Source organism: Poecilia formosa, unplaced genomic scaffold (assembly GCF_000485575.1).
Source record: "Poecilia formosa unplaced genomic scaffold, Poecilia_formosa-5.1.2 Scaffold88, whole genome shotgun sequence".
In the NCBI taxonomy this organism is placed as follows: Eukaryota; Metazoa; Chordata; class Actinopteri; order Cyprinodontiformes; family Poeciliidae; genus Poecilia; species Poecilia formosa.
This window is the reverse complement of record NW_006800027.1, coordinates 1222488-1245367: the sequence shown is the minus strand read 5'-3', so window position 1 is coordinate 1245367 and position 22880 is coordinate 1222488. Positions and strand designations below refer to the sequence as shown.

At 40.9% G+C, this 22880-nt stretch overlaps 1 protein-coding gene across 1 annotated transcript in view; it reads left to right on the top strand.

The window, feature by feature from the left end:
* The first annotated feature begins 942 nt into the window (after positions 1–942).
* The window catches only part of fam20ca (FAM20C golgi associated secretory pathway kinase a), a 41312-nt gene continuing 19374 nt past the window's right edge, over positions 943–22880 (top strand). Inside the window, exons 1-3 of the mRNA XM_007557397.2 lie at positions 943–2327; positions 2648–2832; positions 7065–7143. Of these exons, the coding sequence (XP_007557459.1) occupies positions 1783–2327; positions 2648–2832; positions 7065–7143 (809 nt within the window). The 5' untranslated portion in view covers positions 943–1782. The remainder of the gene's footprint in view (positions 2328–2647; positions 2833–7064; positions 7144–22880) is intronic.

Below are 22880 nucleotides of genomic sequence, written 5' to 3'. Positions count from 1 at the left end.
ATCGACAGCCAAAATATTTGCCAATATGTTGATTTTATTTGTTTAAGTTGGGTTTTGTATGATTTACACTATTTACAAAACGCCTGTGCTTTCTTATTATTGCTTTTTTGGCATTTGGGTTATATTTTCAAGAATATCTCAAGACCCTATATATCTGTGGCCCCGAGTGGGATCCCGACCTGAACATGTAGGAGCCATATACATTTTTTTAAACTTCATACAAAATACTATTTTGTGATTACGTTATGAGCTTAATTTTTTACTCTGCTATTTGGAAAAGATAAGAATCTGTAATTGGCATCACAAACTACGTGGTGCCTTTTGATTGGTTATGGACTAATTAGTTAATGAAAGACAGAGCACTTGCTCAATTATAGAAGTTTGATACCTTGAGAGTAACACAGTCTGTTGACCGTCACTTTCTATTTGCTTTGAATCTGTTTATTTTTAATTCCTATTATTAAGTCCAGTAAAGACTTAAAGACCTCTTTTTTTCTCTTTCTTTTTTTGTTTTTTTTACGTGATGCGTAAGAAAGAGCTTTAAGGGACTAGATTAGTGAGAGTTTACCAAGCTTTCACTGGGTACTACCAAGGGAGACCTGTGCAAAGAAAAACCTGTAAATGTGGTCATTATTTTGCAAAATACTGTCTTATTTTAATGTTAATATTTCTCAAATGTTCACTCCAATAAAAGATTAATTTATCTCAAAGCACTACAACTTTAAGAGTTGTAACATAATCGTTATTATACTAAAGTAATTAAATATTCAGTGTCCAGAAATCTCACTTTTAGAACCATTAGACTTAACCTGTAGGGGGTTGAAAAAATAGATAAATAAATAAAATAAAATAAAATAAAATAAAATAAAATTGGACCTCCGGAAGTTTCAGGTTGCGCCAACGCCCTCTGGCTGCACACCAGAGAGTTGCAACTTGTCGGCTCCCCGAGCGTTTCATCCCTAAAGCTCGCCTTTCATGTCACAGTGGCGCTGCTTGTATGTGCGGGGACGCAGCCAATCTCTTCCTCATGACGCCACCGAGGCTGGGCTCAGATGTCTAAGATTTAGCAGACCCACCCTGGACGAACACTTGGAGGGAGAGACAAGGTGGTGCTGAGAGGACAAAATCACGACCTGGATCGCAACACCTGCCAGGCAGCATCTGATTTCACTTCAGCGACCCTCGCAGTAGGGAAAAAAACAAAAAAAAAAAAAAGAGAAGAAGAAGTGGAGCAGCATCCGAGCATCCAGGCACCCGATAACATCCTCTTTTTACGGAATGTTTTTCTTCTACTTCTTCCTCTTCAATTTCTGGTCTTAGAAATTAATTGCAGCTATCACTGGAAAGCGGATTAAGTGAAATCTACCTCTGTTGTGACTTTACATTTGAACAGAAAGCAGTTATGGCTGGTTTGATGTCTCACTCCGCGCTGGGAAGCAGGTTAAAGGAAGAGCATCGATGCGTTTAACGGGACCCTGCTCCTCTTTGTTACATCTTCTGAAACATTTATTCCCACCGCCGTCCTCCTGACACCAACATCCAGCTCAAGAAGGCAACACAGGAAGAGCGCTTTACATGCAAGTCCACCTGTCAGGACATGAAGATTTTGGACCACTACAAATTAAACATGACTCTTAAATACGATGGGATTCCTAGCGCTTATTGTGAGTAAAATGGTAATGGAAGATAGTTATATTGCTGCCTTCTCATAGCATACTACTGTTGGACCAAAAAAGCCTGCTCTGTTTGTAGGGAGACAAAAAAAAAAGCCCATAAATAACCATGATATTGTTTCGTAAATTCAGAGTGTTGATCCTCATGGTGTTTTTAGTTGCGTGCACTCTGCACATCATGATAGACTTGCTGCCAAAGCTGGAGAAAAGAGCTGCCGGAGCGGACGGCGAGGAGGGCGGCTGCCAGTGCGCGCAGCACCCGGCTAGGGACTCTCAAGGCTGGGGGAAGCAGCGCGCCAGGTCGGCCGCCGAGGCGGGCTGGCCTAACAAGCACACGCTGAGGATCTTGCAGGATTTCAGCAACGAGCCCAGCTCAAACCTCACGTCCCACTCGCTGGAAAAGAGCGCGGCGGGCGTGGACAGAGCCGGGGACTCCCGCGGGCGGACGGGACCGTCGGCGAAGGAGCGCAAGCCGCTGATCGGTGACGCGAGCGTGGGTCGCACCGCCTCTGCCCAGGCTCTCTCACGGTTGTCGGCTTTGTTTGAGCATCCCTTATACAAGGTTGACCTTCCTCCACTCACGGATGATGATACTTTGTTTAACGTCAACAATGATATCAGGTTTTATCCGAGAGCCACAGGAAACCAGGGATGGTAAGTTGAATAGTCAAGAAAACAGTGATCAGTTCTTTGTATGTCTAACTGTTAATGTTAAGAAGATGATGGTAATAGAGAAAATACTTAACTAATGTTAGTGTTTTTAAAGTATCTATCTATCTATCTATCTATCTATCTATCTATCTATCTATCTATCTATCTATCTATCTATCTATCTATCTATCATGACAAACTTTCAGTTTCTGCATAGTCTTATAATGTTCCTCTACATATTTCCTTACATCACTAAACCTATGTGAAACAAACTCCTGTCAAACATTGCCCTCCCCTCTCATTCTTGATTTATTGTCCCCCAGGCATAATGAGGAGGGGAACGAGGACGAAGACGAGTTTTCTCCAACTGCTGAGGCAACAGCAGAATCCTACCCCAACTGGCTGCGTTTCCACATCGGGATCAACCGATACGAGCTGTACCCCAGGCACAGCCCCGTGCTGGACGCCCTGCTGAAGGACCTGGTCACTCAGCGGATCACCAGCGTTGGTGAGTCACTCAGACAGAGCCATGTCGTAGGGAAATGGTGAGGCACAGCCAAGTCAGGCTGAGGTGATGAATGTACATGGATTTCTTTTTCTATATACTTCGACATATTTGCTGTAGACTTGTGGAATTTGTTTAATTTTCCATCTCTGGATTGTAGGGGGAAAAAGACAAAAAGAAAAAGAGTGTGGGAAAATTTCATTTTCTTGTTGATTCTCCCCTGATTCTATAACCAGTTTCCCTCAGAAGACAACCACTCCCACATCATAATGCTGCCACCATCTTTTCAAGTTTGATGTGCATTCAGTTTTAGCTATCCATCCATCCATCCATCCATCCATCCATCCATCCATTCATCCATCCATCCATCCATCCATCCATCCATACTTAAAGCCTGACTGCTGTAGAAATAATTGAGGTACATATGTTTTAACTTTTGCATTTATTAGTCTAAAATGGTCAAAACACTTAAGTTACGTGCAATGTGTTTTGACATGCAAAGTGCTGGATCTCTGTGTTTAGAGATCTTACTGTATGTAGTTCATACAGTAAGACGTGGATAACAGATCAAATTAAAGCGATGTGGTGAAAATCTGACATAATAACATACTGGGAGAAGGTTTAACCCTGAGAAACTCCACCAGGTTATTTCAAGCTGGTTATCTTGCTTTTCAGTGTCCTTCTGGATTAAAAATGCTAATTGTAGCTTTTTTTTATTCCACCAGTGGTTTCTTACAATCTTTGCATAATATAATCATAACAGAATGGCAATGACTTTCCTCGGTCTTTTGTTGTAATTTTGTCATTATTTGCCCATTAACTATTCTTCCTCTCTCTCCAACTCCAAACCTAATATATTCCATTATTTTGAAAGGGAAGTGTAAGTCTTGTTTTTATTTATTCACAACCCAGCAAAATTGATCTTTGATGAGATTACTGCAAAGATTTTTGGAAGTAATTGTCTAATTTAATACCTTTATAGTGATGAGTCCTTGCCCTTGATTAACCTACAAACAAAAAGTCAAAACCCGTATGTAATTTTTATTTTTTGTTGTATTTGCAATTAAAATAGTTATATAAAGACTACATGGAAGTTATAAATATTTATACCAGGCATTAAGTATATTTAATATTTTTCCATCTACAAATTTGAGCCAAATTCATACTGAAATGAGCTGCAGTTGTTTTCTTTTTTTTGTTGTTGTTCTTTTTCGACTATAATCCATCACTCTTTTGGATTAATATCTAGCAGTTGTATTATTTTCATTTATGCCCAAGCCTTTTTAAGCTATCCGCCTGGTCGTCGTCCCTCCATCTCTTTTGTCTGCAATAAAACCCCGCGTAATCTTCAGTCTTCAGAAGCACGTTCAGCAGTGACCCACATTGTTGCAAACAGCCTTTATACTCATATCTGCTTGGCTGAAATTACAAAAACACATATGAGCTACATGGCATTAGAAAGCCTCCCTCGTCAGCATTTTCTTCCAAACCGTGCTTGTTTCTTTCCTCTCCTTTGTGTCTGTCTTTGCTGGGAAGCGTTTGTGGCCTTTTGTTCGGGATTCGGCTTAACTCATAAATCACAATCATGGAAGCACAAAGAGGCACAGGTGAAGGCGCGATGGATTTATCATCACGGCGTGGGGAGTGGGGTGCAGTTTTGAATGCTGCTGGGGGGGTGTTGGGGGGGTGATGGGAGGCCTGTAGAACAAAACTGTGCTGGTAAATGTTATTGTAAATTCATGTCAACGGAGATAACATCCAAAAAGAAACAATCACTTAAGCCTTAAGCTATGCTCGGGCTTTTTGCATGGAGGTGATTTCATTTAATATTCAAATTATGGCAACATTTGGAAGCTTGGCTTATAAGACTGAGGTCATAGCTTTCAATTTCTCCAACGCTACAGGATCCAGCATTTCATGATTACATCAGGAGACTATCCACCCGCCCTTGATTGAGTAAATTTATTACATGTAGAGATGCATCAGACTTTTGCAGCTGATTTCCAATCTCAATTTTCTGTAAAGCTTTGACCTGCTGATACCAAGGCAATTCTAATTTCTCTCTAAGAGCTATAATACAGGACAATATAAGAACACCAGTAGAAATATTTCATTGCCCTCCTGTCATAAGCGGTCGGGAATTATTTATATTAGGCAGAGAAGTGCTCTCACACAGAGCTGTACCTGTAAAACAGGGTTTTTACTATATTCTTTTTTTTTCAAAGACTAAATTATTAATATGTTGATATTTAACAGCCGCTTCAGCAGCTGATATCTGAAGTTAACATGGTGAGAGTGGCTAATGCAACAACAGCAGTTTCAGTATTTCAATTTCAGATTTCCCAAATTCTGTCAACATTTCCAAAAACAGCAATGACGCTGTTTAGCTTTGTCAAGAGCTAAACAAAAAAAACCCAAAAAATCTTTGTTGTACTACATTTCCTCTTCCTGTCAGCTGCTCAAAGTCTTGCTCTTCTGAGCTCTTTCGCAACCTGAATGAATGAGAGACATATCTCATCAGGTAATATAAAATATAAGAAACAACTTTGTTTTAAATACCTTCATATGGGTCTTTTAGATGAAAATGCCTCTAAACAAAGTTTTACTGTTCCTTCAATGTCCATATTACATATATATGTATGTATTTGCCACCAAAGTGAACGTTTTTGTTATGGATTGAATCATTTTCTAGATGTTTACTTCAAGTCCAAACATTATTTTAACTGAGATTGCTAACTAAGATAAAAGCAACAAAAGGGGCCTTGAACTCAAGAGCTGTCAATATCATGCATACATGTGCATGCTACATACAAATACGGATAAAAACTATTTATGCTACTACTTTAAGTCTAAGCTTTGGCCATAAACATAGATATGATATTCATGCTTAAATCAGGACTTTGAACAACATGAAAATCTATTCTGTTGCTTCGTGGTCTGTCTTAATTCTCAACGCTTCACCGATTCTAAAAATAGCTCAAATTGAGATGAGCTCCTCTGGACTGTGTCTACTTCAAAGAGCACCATAAGTGTGACCTGCTGGTGAGTTAAATTTGCACTTGGTGATCTGATTTTTTATTTTTTATTTTTATTTAGACCGGGCAGTCACCAGTCAGGGCTGATCAAGCTAGAAAACAGCAGATTTTGGTCATCAGGGTGCATCTTAATTCAATGTGCAGAATTATGCATGTGTTATATGGCTTTAATCCCAGAATGTTTTCTTCAGAAGTAAAACGGTGGAACACCTGAGGTTATGCACTGCTGGGTCAAACAGTGTATATATATTAAAAAAAAAAAAAAAAAAAATCCAGAAGCTTTTGAAAATGAGTCACAGCAAAAGGAAAAAAAAAGCTTGCCAGCGCTGAGTAGGATGGATTGAGACAGACAGAGCATAACAGAGAGGATGTGAATACAAGGATGACATATGCAAACAAAAAAAAAGGAGAAGCCAGGAGAAAATAGAGAAACAAAATGTTAGCGCTCTCGAGACGACAGCACTAAGAGAGTCAGTAAACACAGAACACAACTGTACGCTCGTCCAACAATCTGGCGCACTACAGGGAGCTTACCCTGATATTGGGGCTGGGCAGCGGCACGGTGTTTTGTAATGTGCTCAAGTTAATATGCTGTAATAAATGAGCAAATCCCCTCAAAACGCGGGTCCATTGTGACAGGAACACAAGGCTTTTCGGACTAGCTCGGCCTGGCGGTCCTTTTGTTTGAGTCAGAGGGAGGCAGGAAGCTCGCCGTCAGAATCCATCACCCCGTGGGAGACGACGCGGATATGACTGATAGTCAGAGACATAAGCTTCCAGCGTACAGGAGGTCAGCGTGTCTGAGTGACAAAGGAAGTGGCTAATGTGCACAAGACGTCACGGGCGATGTGAGCAATCAATGGAGGTTTGCAGAGAAATGTCAAGCTATTGATCCTAAAAGGAGGAGGAAACTTCTCTGATTAATTCAGATCACTCTCCATTTGCAAGTTGTCACGTTTGTTTTACGTCGCACACAGCTTCAGAAACCCTAATTGTTTCTCTTTCGTTACACACTGTCTGCTAAATTGTTTAACAGACACGCAGATCCGTTGTGAATTCACGCAAAAGCTTCACGATTAGCAAACGCAGAATCAGCTGTGCAGACGTGATGGCGTCCCTCGTTGGAGTGTGTGCTTGCCTTTGTTTACGCTTTCGACGGTGTGACTTTATAGCCTAACGTCTCACTTGTTTTCCTCCCAGCCATGAAATCCGGAGGCACCCAGCTGAAGTTGATCATGACTTTCCAGAACTATGGACAAGCGCTGTTCAAGCCCATGAAGTAAGTAGAACCGGAACGGCTAAAATGATTTTAATAGGTACGCTATGGTCACCTGGATTTTTATAAACATTGGCCTTGCAAAGGTTTTCATACCCCTCACAACCTCTTTTTTTTTTTCATTTTCTCATAAATTTTAAGAGTAAAAAATCTGAAAAGTGTGGTATGCAGTTGCAGCCAGCCATGTTGATGTCACAGCACAGCTGAGGTTAGATGAAACTAAAATCACGGTCTATCACGTAGAATCCCATTAAAACACATTGAAATTTGTAACTGCAACATGACGAAATGTGGAAACACTCGAGGGATGAATCCTGCAATCGCAGGTGAGTTGAACAAGGTAATAAGTACTGAGTGCCAACACTGTCTCTGTTCATATAGACATCTCTCTCCTCTTTGTGAGTTTTTATTCTGATTGGGGAATCGCCTGTCTCCTTTTTAATTAACATCAACAGGCTTATGTGTTAATTAAAACGAGCATTGAGCCATCCCATAGTCGTCTTTGGGGAGGCCCGATATGCCGGCAGAGGCACATTGCTCTTGAAAAAGAAATACCTTTTAACTCTCTGCTGTCTTGAGTTATTCCCCATGAATTCCCATGTCGGCACGGATAAACAGAGTCCAGGCCAACTGTGCGGCGATCAGAAGTAATTGCTCACAAGCCCAGTTTGATTGCTATGAAATGCAAAAAGGTTTTCTGCATGAGAGCCCCTGTGGAGAACATTAGATATGGGGAGTACGAGGGAAAAGGAAGGAGGTAAAGCAATGAAGACATCCACGAGGATACGTGTGTATGTGCGTGCTTGTGTATGCATCTCCCTGCTCCAAGAGTTATGAGTGAAGCTCTGAAAGGTTCAAAATAACCTAGCTTGACAACTTGATCTTGGGATTGGCTTTGATGTGCTTTATCAATTCAAGAAAAGAAGAAAAACATCATTGAACCAGCCAGAGCTGGCCCCAGGCATATGCAAACGAAGTTACTGCTTTGAGCCCCCAGTCCAAAAGGCAGGTGTCCCCATTAAGATTCTCAAAAAAGTCCCAGGAGTTGTTTTGTTGTTGGTTGGATTGAGGGCTTCAGTGACCGGGAATACATTTTAAATCTGCTAAGTTGTTTAGGAAATCACACAGTCTACAAAAGTCTTAAATAAATTAACAGTAATATGTAAAATCCAGGTTTAAAGGATGCCTATTGCTAATTGGTGTTTGCCCAGTAACTGTATCAGGGTACACCAAGAGTTTAAAACATTTAAAATTTCAAACCCACTCAAGTTTTTTACTTTAAAGTCTTTAAATCCATGCCAAAGTAGTTGTCAGAGTGAGCATAGAGTAATGAAGAGTAATGTTTCCTCCTCCACCTATTGCTACACTTTGCCTATCAGGTACTTTTGCATGTTGTCTTAAATGCACAATGTTCACACACTTAAACAGGGTGGCTCTGTGGTGGCTGGTTGTCTGAAATTGGGATCCCAAATCAAATTCTGCTTGGGGCCCCATTCAACATTGAGCCTGGCTTAAAAAAAAAAACAGCCAAAGTGACATTACATCAAAGTGGCCTGAAGGAGTCAGACACAGTTTGTCAGTTTAATACTATTTTGAGAACAAGTGCACGAATGCAGAGAAGTTCTGGTTGGAAATGTTTTGCGTTTATTCTGAGCCGTGGTTCCCGAACACACAGAACTCCTCAGAAATTTGGTGAAACAGTGGCGCCCCCGAATAGGGCTCAGACTGTGACAACTAACAGCGCAACAGTCGATGCTGTACTGTAACATCCGTGAATGCGAATCTTTTTGTCAACAACAACACCCGGCAGGCACCATCAGCGTAGTCACATCTGACAAGAACAAAGATCACCCTAGGTTTGTGCATGTCTGTGTGGGTGATTCACAGGCAATCGGACGATAACATGTATGAGTTGAAGAGGAGTGTAACTTTGGTGGTGGGCAAGAAAACAAAAGAAAACCGCAGGGTTTGTTGAATTCCTGGGGTGGTTCTCAGTGCAGAAGTTGGTATTAAGCAGCATTACTAATGGTCATGAAAAGTTTTATCATAGACGCATCTGTTCACTTTTGTCAAGCAGTTGAATCTCTTTGGTGCACGATGAAGATGCATTTGCAACACTGAAATATGATCCGTTACAAGAAAAAGTCAACTTCAAACAGACTTGTAATGTAGAGGTTAACTGACTGAGTACAATAAATGCTATCGTAAAGCTCAAATTACCACAGGGACTGATTGAACGAAAAATCATGCATTTAAATTGGAAAGGAAAAGCTCTGGTTTCTTACTTTAGACATGACCGAAGCTGTCTTTCTCAGATTCTGCTGGAAACCGTTTTGACAGTAATTACATGTCAGTTTCTGAACCACGAGCTACAGATTCCTGCAGCTCTTTGTTTGGCCTGTCATATTTTATTCAGGCTTCTTGCTTTGACTGTCACAGTCATCTGTCTGCAGTGTGTACAGATATTATACAAAACTCCTCGGAGCGAAATTACTGCAATAAAGACCTTTCTGAAAAACAAATCCTTGAGGAGAAAAAAATAAAAAACTTTTCTTCCGTTGTTGTTAAAGAATACACTGAGCTTTTGTTGTTTCTGTCATACTGATCCAACCTTCATTTATTTTAGGAATTGTAGGGCATTCTGATAAGAGTGGTTCAGAGCATCCTTGTATCGCAGTGTTTGTGTTGACCCATCCTGCTGTACGGCATCAAGTGTTGCTTCAGAGAGGGTTTGATGTTTCGGGCCTCCTTTGAGGTGGATGCAAATCTCTACAAAGCCATAAGCCTGGAGTCTACATAAGTTGACAGCTTGCCAGCCAACTCCACAAGATGTCTTCCCTGTGGAGCCCTCAGAAAGTATTTGAAGCTTTGTTTTATCTGGCTAGCTAACTTTTTCACTGAAACTTTGAGCCCACTTTCGAAGAACAATCGTTTAGATTACAAAGTACATCCTCACCCACCAAAAACAGCCTCTCCGTGTGAAACCATTTTTGCTACAAGGTGATGGTTCAATTGGTTCTGATGGGTGAGATCCGAACACAGCTCATGCCATGACGATGACATAATGGGCACAGTTAACTACCAGAACATGGAGATGACAGCGTGTGGTGTTTGTGAGCATAAAGTTTATCTATCAAGAAAATGAGATTTTTTTGCATTTTATATAGATTCTTTGTCAATATGAAAGCTCTCCTGGTGTCTTTTGATCGCTTTAAGTAAATTCACAAATGCATCTTCCTCTGCATAATTCTAATAAGCAGACAGCAGCTCATGTTTGTTAAACTACAATGGTGTGATCTGGACTGATAAATGCAGAAAAGTTACATTTTAACCTACTTTAATTCTGTGTCCACAGTGAACTTTTCAATCCCTAAGGGAAATGCTAGTTTGTTAGATCTCCAGCACTGCTTCTCAGACAATATTTCACTTTATTTTCTTCTTCTCAGTGCTCAAAAAAAACATCACATTTGTGCTGGATGCTTTACTACAAGACCAAACACAATAGATTAGGTGTCTTAACCAAAGCAGAGAATATAAGATGGCTGTATCTCGAGATAATCAGAGGCTGTCAAAGACTGAGGAAGAAGTGGCATCTGAACAGAGAAGAAACAGATTTAGGAAGACATTCGAGAAGTAGTTAAACCCCAGAGGGCTGTAGCACTGCCAACCTGTCAGGGAACTGGGTCTTCCAGCTGGAGCCAGGTCACAGACCAAGCAGAGCCCCTCCCTATGCCAGATCTTTGTGCCTGTCTGGCTCATGTTTCTTTTGCCTATCCGTCTCTGCCAAAATCCTGGTTTTAGTGTGCATGCAGGACCGTAATGTTCATGTTCACTCTAAATGGATTTGTCAGATGGCAGGTGGAGAGGTTGAGGGAGGAGGTGTGTAGGCCTCTGGTATGTAAAGTATGGGCTTGTTTTCACTCCTCCTTTGTGTTTTTTGAATATTTCTGTTGTTCAAAACAGCTTGTGTATCCCAGGATTCCTTGAAAAGGATTTCTGTACCGATGCTGCCTTTCTGCCATCAGCTGTAAAATTAATGTGTAGCATTAATTTTATTGTGTGTACGGACGTCTGACATACAGCACAGGTACATAGGACACACACGGCAAACCCTTAGTACCACAGGAAATCTAAATACATCATCTACAGAAACCGAATCAGTTTTGACATGCTTGAGCTCTTTGTATTTGTGTCTTCTCTGAAATCTAATAGCTGCAACAAAGAGGCAATTTTCTTTACCGTCTTCAGACAGTTTGTGAGCAGGCACGTTTATTGTAGCCCATTGTTGTACGAGGCTGCCCCCTTGGTGCAGTTATGGCATCTTTCTCAAAGATATTCGTGGAGTATTAAGTTATTAAATCAGGAGAAACGAACCCTTCTTTGTCTGAAACAATGATAGGTTAGTGACTTTATTATGAATTTGAATGCTTTGTAGGAAAAGTTTGAGTTTTTTTTATCCACTGGGAGGACAATAAATATTGCCACGATGTAAAAACGTTGGTTACACAGATATGAAGGTCTTATACAGTGGTTCAAATGACAAGCAAGTCTGGACCAATTAACTATGAAAAATTATGTTGCAGTTGAAAAAAGACACAACTTACCATTAATTTGCTTAAATAGCCGGCTTTCTTAATGTTGACCTTTTATAGCTTTCTATCCCTATGGAGGGACTGAATGACCTTCCGCGGGATGACTACCTTCCCCATGATTGCCGGGCCTTAAAGCTTTTCTGTACATCCAAGTAACTTTATAATGAACTGCGATGCACCTGCATCTTTGATGCATGTGAAGTGAAAAAGGCTCCTGAAATCTTACATTTCGAGTTGTGTTTTCCTCTGCTGCCCCCATCTCTCAAATTCTTCTCAAGGGCCATCGCAGCGCCGCCGGCTATCGTAAGTTAGACACGGTTTTAGGAGCTGCTGTCTGAACTCATCGTTAAATGTATGCACGATCACAGACGAGTCACATTACTATAGACAGCTGTTGGTGCAGCTGCCGTGCGCGCACACATGTAGAAATACACACATACAAGTTGCAAAGAGACATTCTCTGTGAAGGTTACGGAGTTTGTGCACCCTCCGTCACCCACAACTGGTGCCGGGAAATGCACGAACCGCGAGCCAAGCTGCAGCTGTAGCCGCTCACTCAGAGCGCTCGCTCTGGGCACGAGGTGACGACTGCAAACCCACACTGTGGATATGACCACAAAGGAATACCAGCTCGCTCGCTCCAAACCGCACACACGCTTTGATCATGATTATTTTTCCTGCGACAAGTCAAAAACCCTTGACGATCTTAAAAATCGTTCTATATTAGCAACCTAATTCAAGACGGTTTTCACCCAGCTTGTTGTGCAAAAAGCTGTAGCGAACTGTCACATCCGTCTCTCTCCTGATTTGCTACTTGCGTACAGCTCTGCTCTTGGATTTCTTGCAGCTCAATCAGCCTCTCAATCTAAAATGTGCTCGTCAGGGAAAGAGTCTTCGGCTTGTCTGCAGCCTCTGCTTTTGCTGCCTTGGCTGCCAGGGGGACAGAGCAGCACCTCAGGATGCCAGGCAATTTCTCTGACCTGGCTGTTCCAATCAATGGCAATCTGCAGAGAGCAGGTGTGGCTCATTCATGAGTGGGAAGAGATGAAGGAGGCAATAAATTTAAAGTGAAGGGTGTTTGTGTGTGCGCCTGTAGCATGTTAGTTTCACTGCTTTAGATGGGGGAAACATTCACGTTCATATTTCTGTTTGTAAATAACTTCACACTTTATTTATTTTTTTTAAAAAAAGGATTATGTGTTGATTTGTAAATAATAAGGCTAATGAAGGATAATGCTCAAAATTTCTTCAATTTGTGACGTTAAAAGCCAGTCTGACTCGCAGTTAGACGGAGCCTTGCAGTGCCTTAAAACATTTCTTAATGAATCCGGTGGACAGTTTGATTGCGCTGCTATTTTACTTGTTTACAGTTTGGCATTTAAGACAAGTCAAGTCTATTTGCACGGCACATTTCAGCAACAAGGGCAGTTCAAAGTGCTTCACGTGATTCCGGAGAATAAATTGCTTTTGAAATATTAAAACTCATATCTTTAGGTAGTAAACATTACGAGGTAGGTGAACTGTTTATTTAGATGATTAAACCGAGGCTGATTCTGATACCCGGTGAGGTAGAGCTGGGTAAGGTCGCACAATGTTTTGAGCAAAATGTTACAGTGGCACATTGCCCATTTATTGCCTTATCTGTCATTTTGATCAGATTCTGTCATCCAATGGCTCTGTGGTTTAAACACATACAAAACAAGAAATAATTAAAATAGATCATTGTTTCACAACCCTGGTCCTCGGGGCACACAATGTGTGTTCTAGGTGTTTTCCTTCTGCCATAAACCTGCCTTAAATAAATCCTTGATTAACAGGCATCTGCAGCCCTTGACGGCATGCTGAGGTTGTTCAATCATTTGAAGTAGGCATGCTGGAGCAGAGACGCATTTAAAACACGAAGGACTGTGGGCCCCGAGGACCATGCAGAAACACCGGTAGAGATTATGGTTTTCATCAGAGTAGCAATTCAAACTGTTTTGCTTTTACATCGTAAACATATTTGTTTCTGGGGTTTTTTGACACGTCATTGCCCCATTAGGTATGCACTCTGAGAATCGAGCAGGAAAAGTCACCCTAAGGCAGCGCAAACTGAGCAGCTGTGAACCAGAACATGTGTCTTATTTGATAGCTTTCACCCTCTAAAGTCAAAAGTAAGTTCATGTTCAAAGTGCTCTCAGCATCAAAGCAATTTTTGCAAATTTGTGAGCCATTGATTTTAACTGATTTCAACTGTTTTTCTCATCAAAAATCTATTGGAATAATTAAGAAAAACAACAAAGTATTACAGCTGTAACACTTTATTCATATCTCAGACAAGAAAATATACTATTAAGGAGATAATTTTTCACAATTATGGCAGTTAGCACCATCGGGACCATTGTTAGTAATTTCTATGTTTCATAGCACAGGGGCCTAAAACTTCAACACTTGATGCATGCTGAGGAGGTAGTTCAACCATTTTAAACATGTATGTAGGACCATTTAAACATATAAACACCGCAGAACCTTAGCCCTTGAGAGCCTTGCTCTAAATGTTGATCCTTCCATCAATTTTGAGTTTTCCATAAGCCCAGAAATCCTAAACGTTTTTGGCACAACTCCCAAGACGCATAGAGAAGCTCAAAGATCTGCTAAATAAAGACTCCAGAAATGCATTTTGGCTTGTGGCCTTCACGATGATCCATAAGCTGTCAAACCTTTTGAAATCCAGCATGTTTTATGTCACAGAAGCTCAAAAGGACAAAAGAGAGCAACTTTGCTTTGCTGTGTAAAGCCTTTCTGTTATCTGATTCCAGTCTTGTTCTCCTCCCCAGCCTCAATGAAACCACGGACCTGTCTTTTAAAAAAAGCCATAACAGTAGATGTATAATGCATAAACTTTCAAACATAGATGACATTAAGGACAGTAGTTGGCTCCTTAATTTCAATTCTTTCCAGGATTCCTTATTCACTTGGAACTACTCCACAAGCGAACAAAACCTCGGGAAGCTGGTTTAGCATCTGCTATCAAACAATACATCCATTCTTCTCTCCTCTATCTTGTACTTCTAATGGTCTTTCTCACTCACATACTCGGGCACACAGATATTGTATTCTAGTCTGAGGCATCCTCAACATCTGTTTCTCCTGCAGCTTTGTGCTTGGATTCAGGCTGCCAGCCCCAGCAGCTCTTCTCCAGGCTCAGAGCGCTGCTGACTCCCTCCTTAGGTCTTTAAGATTAATTTGGGTTTTAAGCCGCTCTAATGTGGATGAGGCTTGCTCATCTCGCAGCACCTCCTTCTCCCCCACCCTCTCTCTGCTCTCGTCTTTCATCCCTTCTTCTCCCCACTCAATTCTATTTGTTCCATCAAAGACTTTAGTGTAGCGCCGCCTGAGGCTGATACCGTTGCAGAAGTCGGCATTCTCAACACAGCCTTCTGCCACGAAGTTGGTTTCCAGTGTTTTTTCCTTTTTACCTCCCCTTGCTCTTCACTGTACATGTTTCCCATCTCAACCGTGTAGACAAAGTCTTTTAATGAAATTCTCACACTTGCGGCTGCGCGTGGCGTTGCTCGTGTGTGTTTAGCTGCGTGAATGTGTGTTTGCTTAGTGCAGTCCAAGTATGTGGGCGCCCTGACCTCTTGTGGGCTCTTGTGAGATGAGCCAGTTAATTAGTGCTCAGTTAACAGTCACAAAAACAGCCGCATCGAGTGGTCTGTCATATCTGCTTGTTCATCATCACACACAAACAAACACACACACACACACACATTTTGAGTTGGTAATTTGCGTGGCAGAACTTCAGCATAAGATGCTTTAATTGAAGTGTCAGTCATCTCGCTGCGTTCTGCGCGTTATCTTATTACGTGCCACCGTGTGTGTGTGTGTGCGCGTGTGTGTGTTTGGGGAGTTGCAGAACTTCTGAATCTGCAAAAATTTGTCATTTTGTATCAGTCACATGAGTAATGATTATGAGCGCTGTTTGTGTCATCATCCCGTTCCTATTTTCTTTGTCTTCTTGGCTTCTATTCCTGGTTCCGGTTGACAGAAGAGTTTCTGGCGCTGAATGTACCTGTTTGTCATCTTAAATCTCAAATAACTTTTGGTTTTTGACAGTTGTACTCAGACACAGACTCGCTGAGGGCTGTCTTATTTTAGACTCTCCTCTTATCCTTCTCACACACTTGTCTCATTAATGTTTTACCTGGTCGATTCCCGAGGATGAGTTGTGTTTTTTTTTGTTTTTTTTTTATCGCCATCCCCACCTTCTTCTCAACCTTTGCTGTCCATGCTCTTTCCTGTCTCCACCTCCCATCCATACTTCCTTTCGGGTGCTTTTGTTTGATTCACCGAGGCGGCGCTAATCCCAGCTTGTCACTCTCTGCCTCTCAGCTCTGTATTTTTAGATCCTCGCTGTTTTCGCTCTTGATTTAACAAAGTGTTTATGCACTCACAGTATACTATGACAGAGCTGGGAATAGCCTTAGCGTAAAGTAATTAAATGGCAGCCGAAGATACCACGGGTGCTTGGAATGAATGCTCGTGATACAACAATGTGACCATCATGATTACATTGCTGTCATTATTGCCATCATCAGGAGTCTAATTATAGACATGCAATTTATCCACAAATTCTCATTACTAAGCCGAACGTATATGAATCCCTAAAAAAATGATCTTATAATTGTAACTTTTTGTGTTAGGACATTAAAGAAATGATATGGTCTCCAACAGATTTGAAAATTATTCAATTTAATTTAAAAAGTTTACAGTCTGCAGGTCTGATGCGTACAGCTGTTGATGCAACAGTGTGATTTCTGAAAAAGAACTACTGCAGCTCATCAACCTGGGCGTATTTGTCATAGTTTTGGTCGACAATTAACACTAATTGCTACTAAATGTTGCTCTGCAAGCTGCTGTATCGTAGTCACGCTTTGTTTTTAACACAGAGAATTTCCATTTTGGCATAGTCTTCATTTAATAAATGGTAAAATATCCGATTTTGATCAGAGTCCAATGTCTTTAGAATCTGGAAAATAATTTATTGGGTTTTTTTTTATGTCTATATATGTGAAACCCCAGAACTTACAGAGCACTATGTTGTATACTTTTACTTTTCCCATAATGCATTTGTGCTTGTACACAATCTTACTAAATATCTACTAAGTGCAGCTAAATGTGAATATTTAAAATGCCAGTAGAAAGTAACAAGGGGAGTAACAATATCTCACAATATAAAAAAAAATACAATATTTCTTGCTGAGGTGACTGCTAGCTTACGAGTGCTATCAATCAGCATGGCATTGCCTGATAATGTCGTATTAGAAGACGCCCCAACTACCTTCAAATGATTGTTTGACAGCATTTTGGGTTTCCAATAGGAACTGTAAATGGCAAGACACGATCAATATGTAAACATCGCTATAGCAACTAATGTTTGGATGTAGGGGTGTGTTGAGCTACATCACAATCACAGTGGTCGCTACCATTAGCAACTGGGAAATGGTAAACGTACTGGAAGAAGACACCAGCTTGTTGAATCTTTGGCGTTTCTTTATAAGCGATATTAAAATCTTGTACTGGATCATTTTCATTAACTCGGTATTATGTCTCAGCTTATATTGTGAGTTTTCGATATCATTGCGTCCTTAATAGGAAGATCTCTAAGATTTAAAGCATTTTAACTGGTTGCTGTGAAATATGAAACCAGCGATTATTAGCAATTAGCTTTATGTTTTGATTGGAACTTTTTGTATGTGCTTCACCTTGTCAAACTCTGACTCTACTCATTCTTTACCATACTCATTTTTGCATTTCTGTGTGTTTTTTTGGCAGCTAAACTGCATGTGCTATTGCTTTGTGTGGGTCTGTTGCTTTCTTCCATATCATATGATTATGGTTTTAAATCCTAAATGGGTATTCCTAAACTTCCCACTCCAAGTTCCACATTTGAATGGAATGGAGAAAACTTGCTATATACAGCTTAAATTAGTATTTATCTAAAATACCAGGAAAAAGCAGGCCAAGTTTTGCCTTGGATGAAAATATCTCATTTGAGCAAGCGTAGCTGCTGAAATGATGGAAGATTTCCCTAGGTAGGTATTTTAAATTAGAATTTAGAAGATTGATATCCATCCTCTAAAATGGTTTGATTATTCCTTATCTATGATTAGGAAACTTGCAATTTTTTTTTTTGCAGTAAGCCTAAGAAAATAGGACTTCTTATTATGGGGGCCCGAAATATTGCTGTTGAGTCTTTCTGAAAGGAAAATGTGCGTGATCACTTAAACAGGGACAAAAATTGGACTATTATCTTGGTCATCGCCGCTGTTTGAAAATAACTGCATACACCTGCTTCATTCTTCCTTGTCACCAAGCCTCAACAAAAGGACCGTACGCACAGCACAGGCCGTAAAAACTGAGTGCAGCGTCATTAGTGAACAACCTTTCCCAGGTAGATCTGTCGCAGCTCTGCTGAATGTCTGTCTGAGCTGCATGAATGAAGCAGTTCTTCAGCAGAGAGAATGAGAGAAAGCATTGTAGCTCTGTAACTCTGGCTCTTTATAATAGCTATGCAAAGGTTAATACATCCATTGTGAGCCAGGCCTGTGCCTGTCTAAGCCTGTCCCGTGCAAGGTGGTAATTAGGATGTGTGCGACTCCCCTGTCCCCTCTGACAAAGGCCAGCAGAAGAGGAGGAAAATGCGTTCATTGTTTACCAATTAAACCAGAGGAGAGGAGCGGGGTTTGCTTCGGCTTTGCCCATTGTCGGGGCAGGATGTGGGAGGGTCTGTGTTCTCCAGGTCTGGTATCACCAGGATGGGGAAGCAGGAACCTGATCCAGGGGTTTCCCTGAGTTGCCCCTCCTCTTCCTGCCCTTCTTTTGGTAGCTCTACGTAGAAGTGATGCAAACAGAGGATTCTCTGTCCTGGTTCAGAGGCCCTCAATTTTGCCACGGATATAAAGGTCATTCTTCTCTCCGTCTACCCTCTAATAGACGGAGAGGAGAGCTAAAAAAAAAAAAAAGAGCTGAAATTATGGATATGTAAAAATGTCATGCTGCTATGTGGGGAATGCGTAGCTAACAGGGTGAGGATGTTGTCAAATAGCAGCTTCTGAACCACATCAGGCCCAAAAGCTCAATCCAGCCTTAGTTAGAGAGATTCTTTGTTCAGCCCTTTTCAGTCCATCATCCAGACATGATCAGGGTTTGGCGTAGTCCTTCCTCCTTTCACACGTCGATGTGCCTCTTAGCAAGGCATTTAACCCCAAGTTGCCGACTGATCTCTGTGTGAGTGTATAAATGTGTGTGTGTATAAATGTGTGTGTGTGTGTGTGTGTGTGTGTGTTTATGACCTGGTGAAACTTCTGAATGCCAGAGTATACTGTATTTAACTGTAGTGCAACAGGGATGTAGTTATGTTCTTTTCATGCCATCCACACAAGGATGAAACAATTGAATTCCTCAAAGCTTTACAATGCTCTCTCACCCAAAGCTCAGGGGAGCAACCAACCTCTTGGTCCTGACAAGCAATAAGGATTATAAGGTTTTTATACTAGCCAGTTCAACCCTGCACTAGTTTAAGCGTTGACCCATTGCTTCTTTGTTATGACGCGCTGAGCGGCTAACGTTGTACCTGTTGATCGCGTGTAATTTCAATCCCCGATCTTCTTGTAATCCAAACACCATACTTTGGTCCAGACAGATAAACATTTGTGAACAAGATCCATTTATTCCATAGTACACGGTAACAGTGTTAATAATGACTCCGCCACAGCGGTCAAAAACTTGTATGCCCTTCCGGGTTCAACACCTGACAGCTATCTGTCGCCTCTTGATTTATGTATTGGAGCCGACATCCCCATCTAGTGACCAAAAACCAAAAATACACATGTTTGGCTCCAATAGCTTTTTTTTCAAATGCAATGGATTCCTTGTCGGAGTTCCTGTAGTACTGCCCTTTTGAAATTTGAAAAATTTAATTAACCTTCTTCTATTGAGATCAATTATGTTGTGCAAGAATCTTCGCGTCACGGCCGAACATCTTGAGATTTGTAAGAAATTAATTGTGGTTTTGGTGGGAAGTTTCCTCCTCAGTTGTTGCACATACTCATTAACCCGATTTATCCACCAATGCACTGGACGCGTCCCATCCCACTTAGCTCTTACACAAGCGTAAAATGCAACCCTGGAAACTGTTTTTCCAGACCTTTCACCACTTTGCCCTTTGCCACCGTCACCCACTCATGACCACAATGACATCTCTCAGCCACCACTTAGCCTCTGATAGATGGTTTCTATTTAGAAATGGCATCCGGCCTCGAACCACAGAGCACAACAATCTTGTTGACAGATCTAAATAGAAAAGTTCATTTATGGAGGAAACAAAGCTCAATTTGGGGGCCTGGCACAGAAAATAGCTTTTACAGAGGGGTCTTTCGATTGCTTTCTGGCCAAAAGTATCAAAGCTTTGAGTTTTATTTAGTTGAGTTTCACGTTGCTTCGTTCAATCCATTTTGGAGACCAAAAAGCCGTCCTAAAAATATCTGACAGCCTGGTAAACCTAAGCTTTTCACTCTGTGAGCTGCTTCCTGCCAGAGTGTGAACATTTTAGCAATAAAAACCACAGGATTTTGTAACTCAAATAAATGTTTTTAAAAATGGCCAAATGCTTCATTTTTGAGCAGTGGGCCAATTGTTTCAACAGCTTCATTGAAACATATTGGGAGACCATGAACACTCCTAGAATAACGTCTTCATCAATGATGGAGTTGCTTTTGTGGGCCTGTTTATTTTTTGCTTGTGAATGCAATCATGTTTGTGCCTCATGGTCACTTTGGTGAGTTTAAAAAGGAAATAAGAAGGAGGATGAATGGAAACTAAGGCAGAAAAGGAAATGGGTGCAGGCCGATGGGTTGGCACTGCGGATGCAAGACTGTCAAGTATATACTTAAAGGATCTTGAGGGATAATTCTTGTTTCTTTAGCCAAATGTACTAAGTGTAAAACTACCACAAAATTTGGTATTTATATCCTGTCTTGGGTCACATCTAAGAAGTTCTTTTAAGAAAAACACTTCAACATGGAGTAAGGGATGCAACGTGAATGATATTTAAACTCCACAAATGAGTTTGGCTTCTCCCTGTTAAGACGAAAAGAAACAGCTTTCAGATTTAAACTAAAAAAAAATCATTCACTTGCTAAATCACCGCCAGGCACAGAGACGTGCTGGACGTTCTCTCTGTCAGAATGACTGACAGTCTTGGGAAAACAGAAAGTTCAATGCTGTTAATATTTTAAGCACTTAATGTAGAGTTAAATAACACACAGCCTATCCCCACTGGCATGGAAAATGTAAAATTCTGCAAAGTTTGCATTTCAATAGAAATAATAATTCACCCCTGAAACCATTGAACTAGTGTCGTATATAAAGTCCTACTAATCTGGTAGTACTGCTTAAAACTATATTTCCATGTCCTCATCCTAACAGCTTCCAGTGATGCCATTTTTTAAATAAATCTCTAGTGTCATGAGTGTTTTATTCTATGGATGTAAAGAACAAAAGGGTGTGTATTTGCACAGTATGTCTATGTGAACAATGAATTAACATGACAAAACAATTCATTTTGAATGAAAAGCAATGTTCTATTTTCTTGTTATGTGTAAACTTAAATTGAAAATTGTCCTACTTATGGCTAGCAAACTTTTAGTAAACATTGCAAAACAGCAGGTTAAACGTAAAGGTAAACATAATGACCAAAACAGATCTTGTATAGTTGTGTGACTCCCGCATCATAAAACCCCATAATTGAAACAATACATTTTGCTCTTCTTGGGTCATGCAGCAGAACACGACTGGGAGATCCTCCTCTAAACGGTTCTGGATTGGTCACCCACTTTTGATGCATTGAAACTATTCTGCAAAGAAGAGCGTGTCAAGATGTTTGAAAGCTGGCTAGGTGTTTCACTGCTGCCTTTGAAAAAAAAAAAGAAAAGCACTGCACATTGTTCTGCCTAAATGCTTAATTTCTTATAGCAGACCTAAGGTGCGAACTCTTTTTTTTAACTAAAGATTAAGAGAAAGAACATTGCTCAAGAAAAAAATTGCATGTGTCTCTGTCTGTGCATTTTGTGTTGATATAACAGAATTGCTTTTATTGAGACATCTTGAGATGCTCACCACACCGATGGGCAAAGATAAGGGAGGTCCAAAATGTTTTCACAATCCGATTAAGTCTTCTGGGCGCAAGCCACACACACTCCACGAACCGGCTGAGAGGAGTGTTCTTGTACTCCATAATGCATGTGTTGTAACAGGATAATATGGAATGTTTCTAATATTGGCACAATTTAATTTATACACGATCTATTCTTCAAACTGCTTTGAAGGTTGGACTTCCTTGCTGAGCTTCCTAGAGAGAACTCTGCAAATTGCAGGAGATAGTTTAACTTGGCAGAAGAAAGACAGCAGTAGTATCGTTACTATCTGCCCTTTCTGGAGAATAGAGAAAAGTCTGCTGCTAACCCTGCACATTCTCAACCTTACTGACACGCTCAAGCTGGGATTTTTCTTCTTTTTTCCCCCCCAACGGCTGCAGCTTACAAGTTGAGCTAAATACCACGGCTTCTTACTCAGCCTCTGTGACATGAAGACCGGTGCTAATGCTCAGTTTGGATTGCAGCTATAAACAAAACCTTTTCACACACATGAAAGAGGGAGAGCTCTTTAAATCACCGCAGATCCTTGCAGGCGGAGAGATTTTAAGTTTGTTTTCCATTATCGAGGTAAAGTTGGCCTTCACAAAGAATGCTGATCTCTTGTTTGCCCTGCAAGGTCCCAGATGTGTCAGGGTGGAGCCATCCTGTGCTTTTTTCCCACATAATTAGGTTTATGGCGGAGATTTGGGTACTTTGAAACTTTATTCCTCTTCTTTTTCCTCATCTCCCGGCTCCCCGTTATGAATTCTTGAGTTGTGAATGATGGAGACAACTGTTTGAGTGCAAAGCAGTGTAAGTACTCTGTCTTGTTGTCCCTCCTGTGGTCCTTGCCCTGGGAGGTGATGACACCTTGGGTTTGAAAACCTTTTTTCTCATCCTGAAACAACCCATCCTTCAACTCCTGTGGCATCTGATAAGAATCCTGCCTGCTCTCCCCTTTTATCTCAGC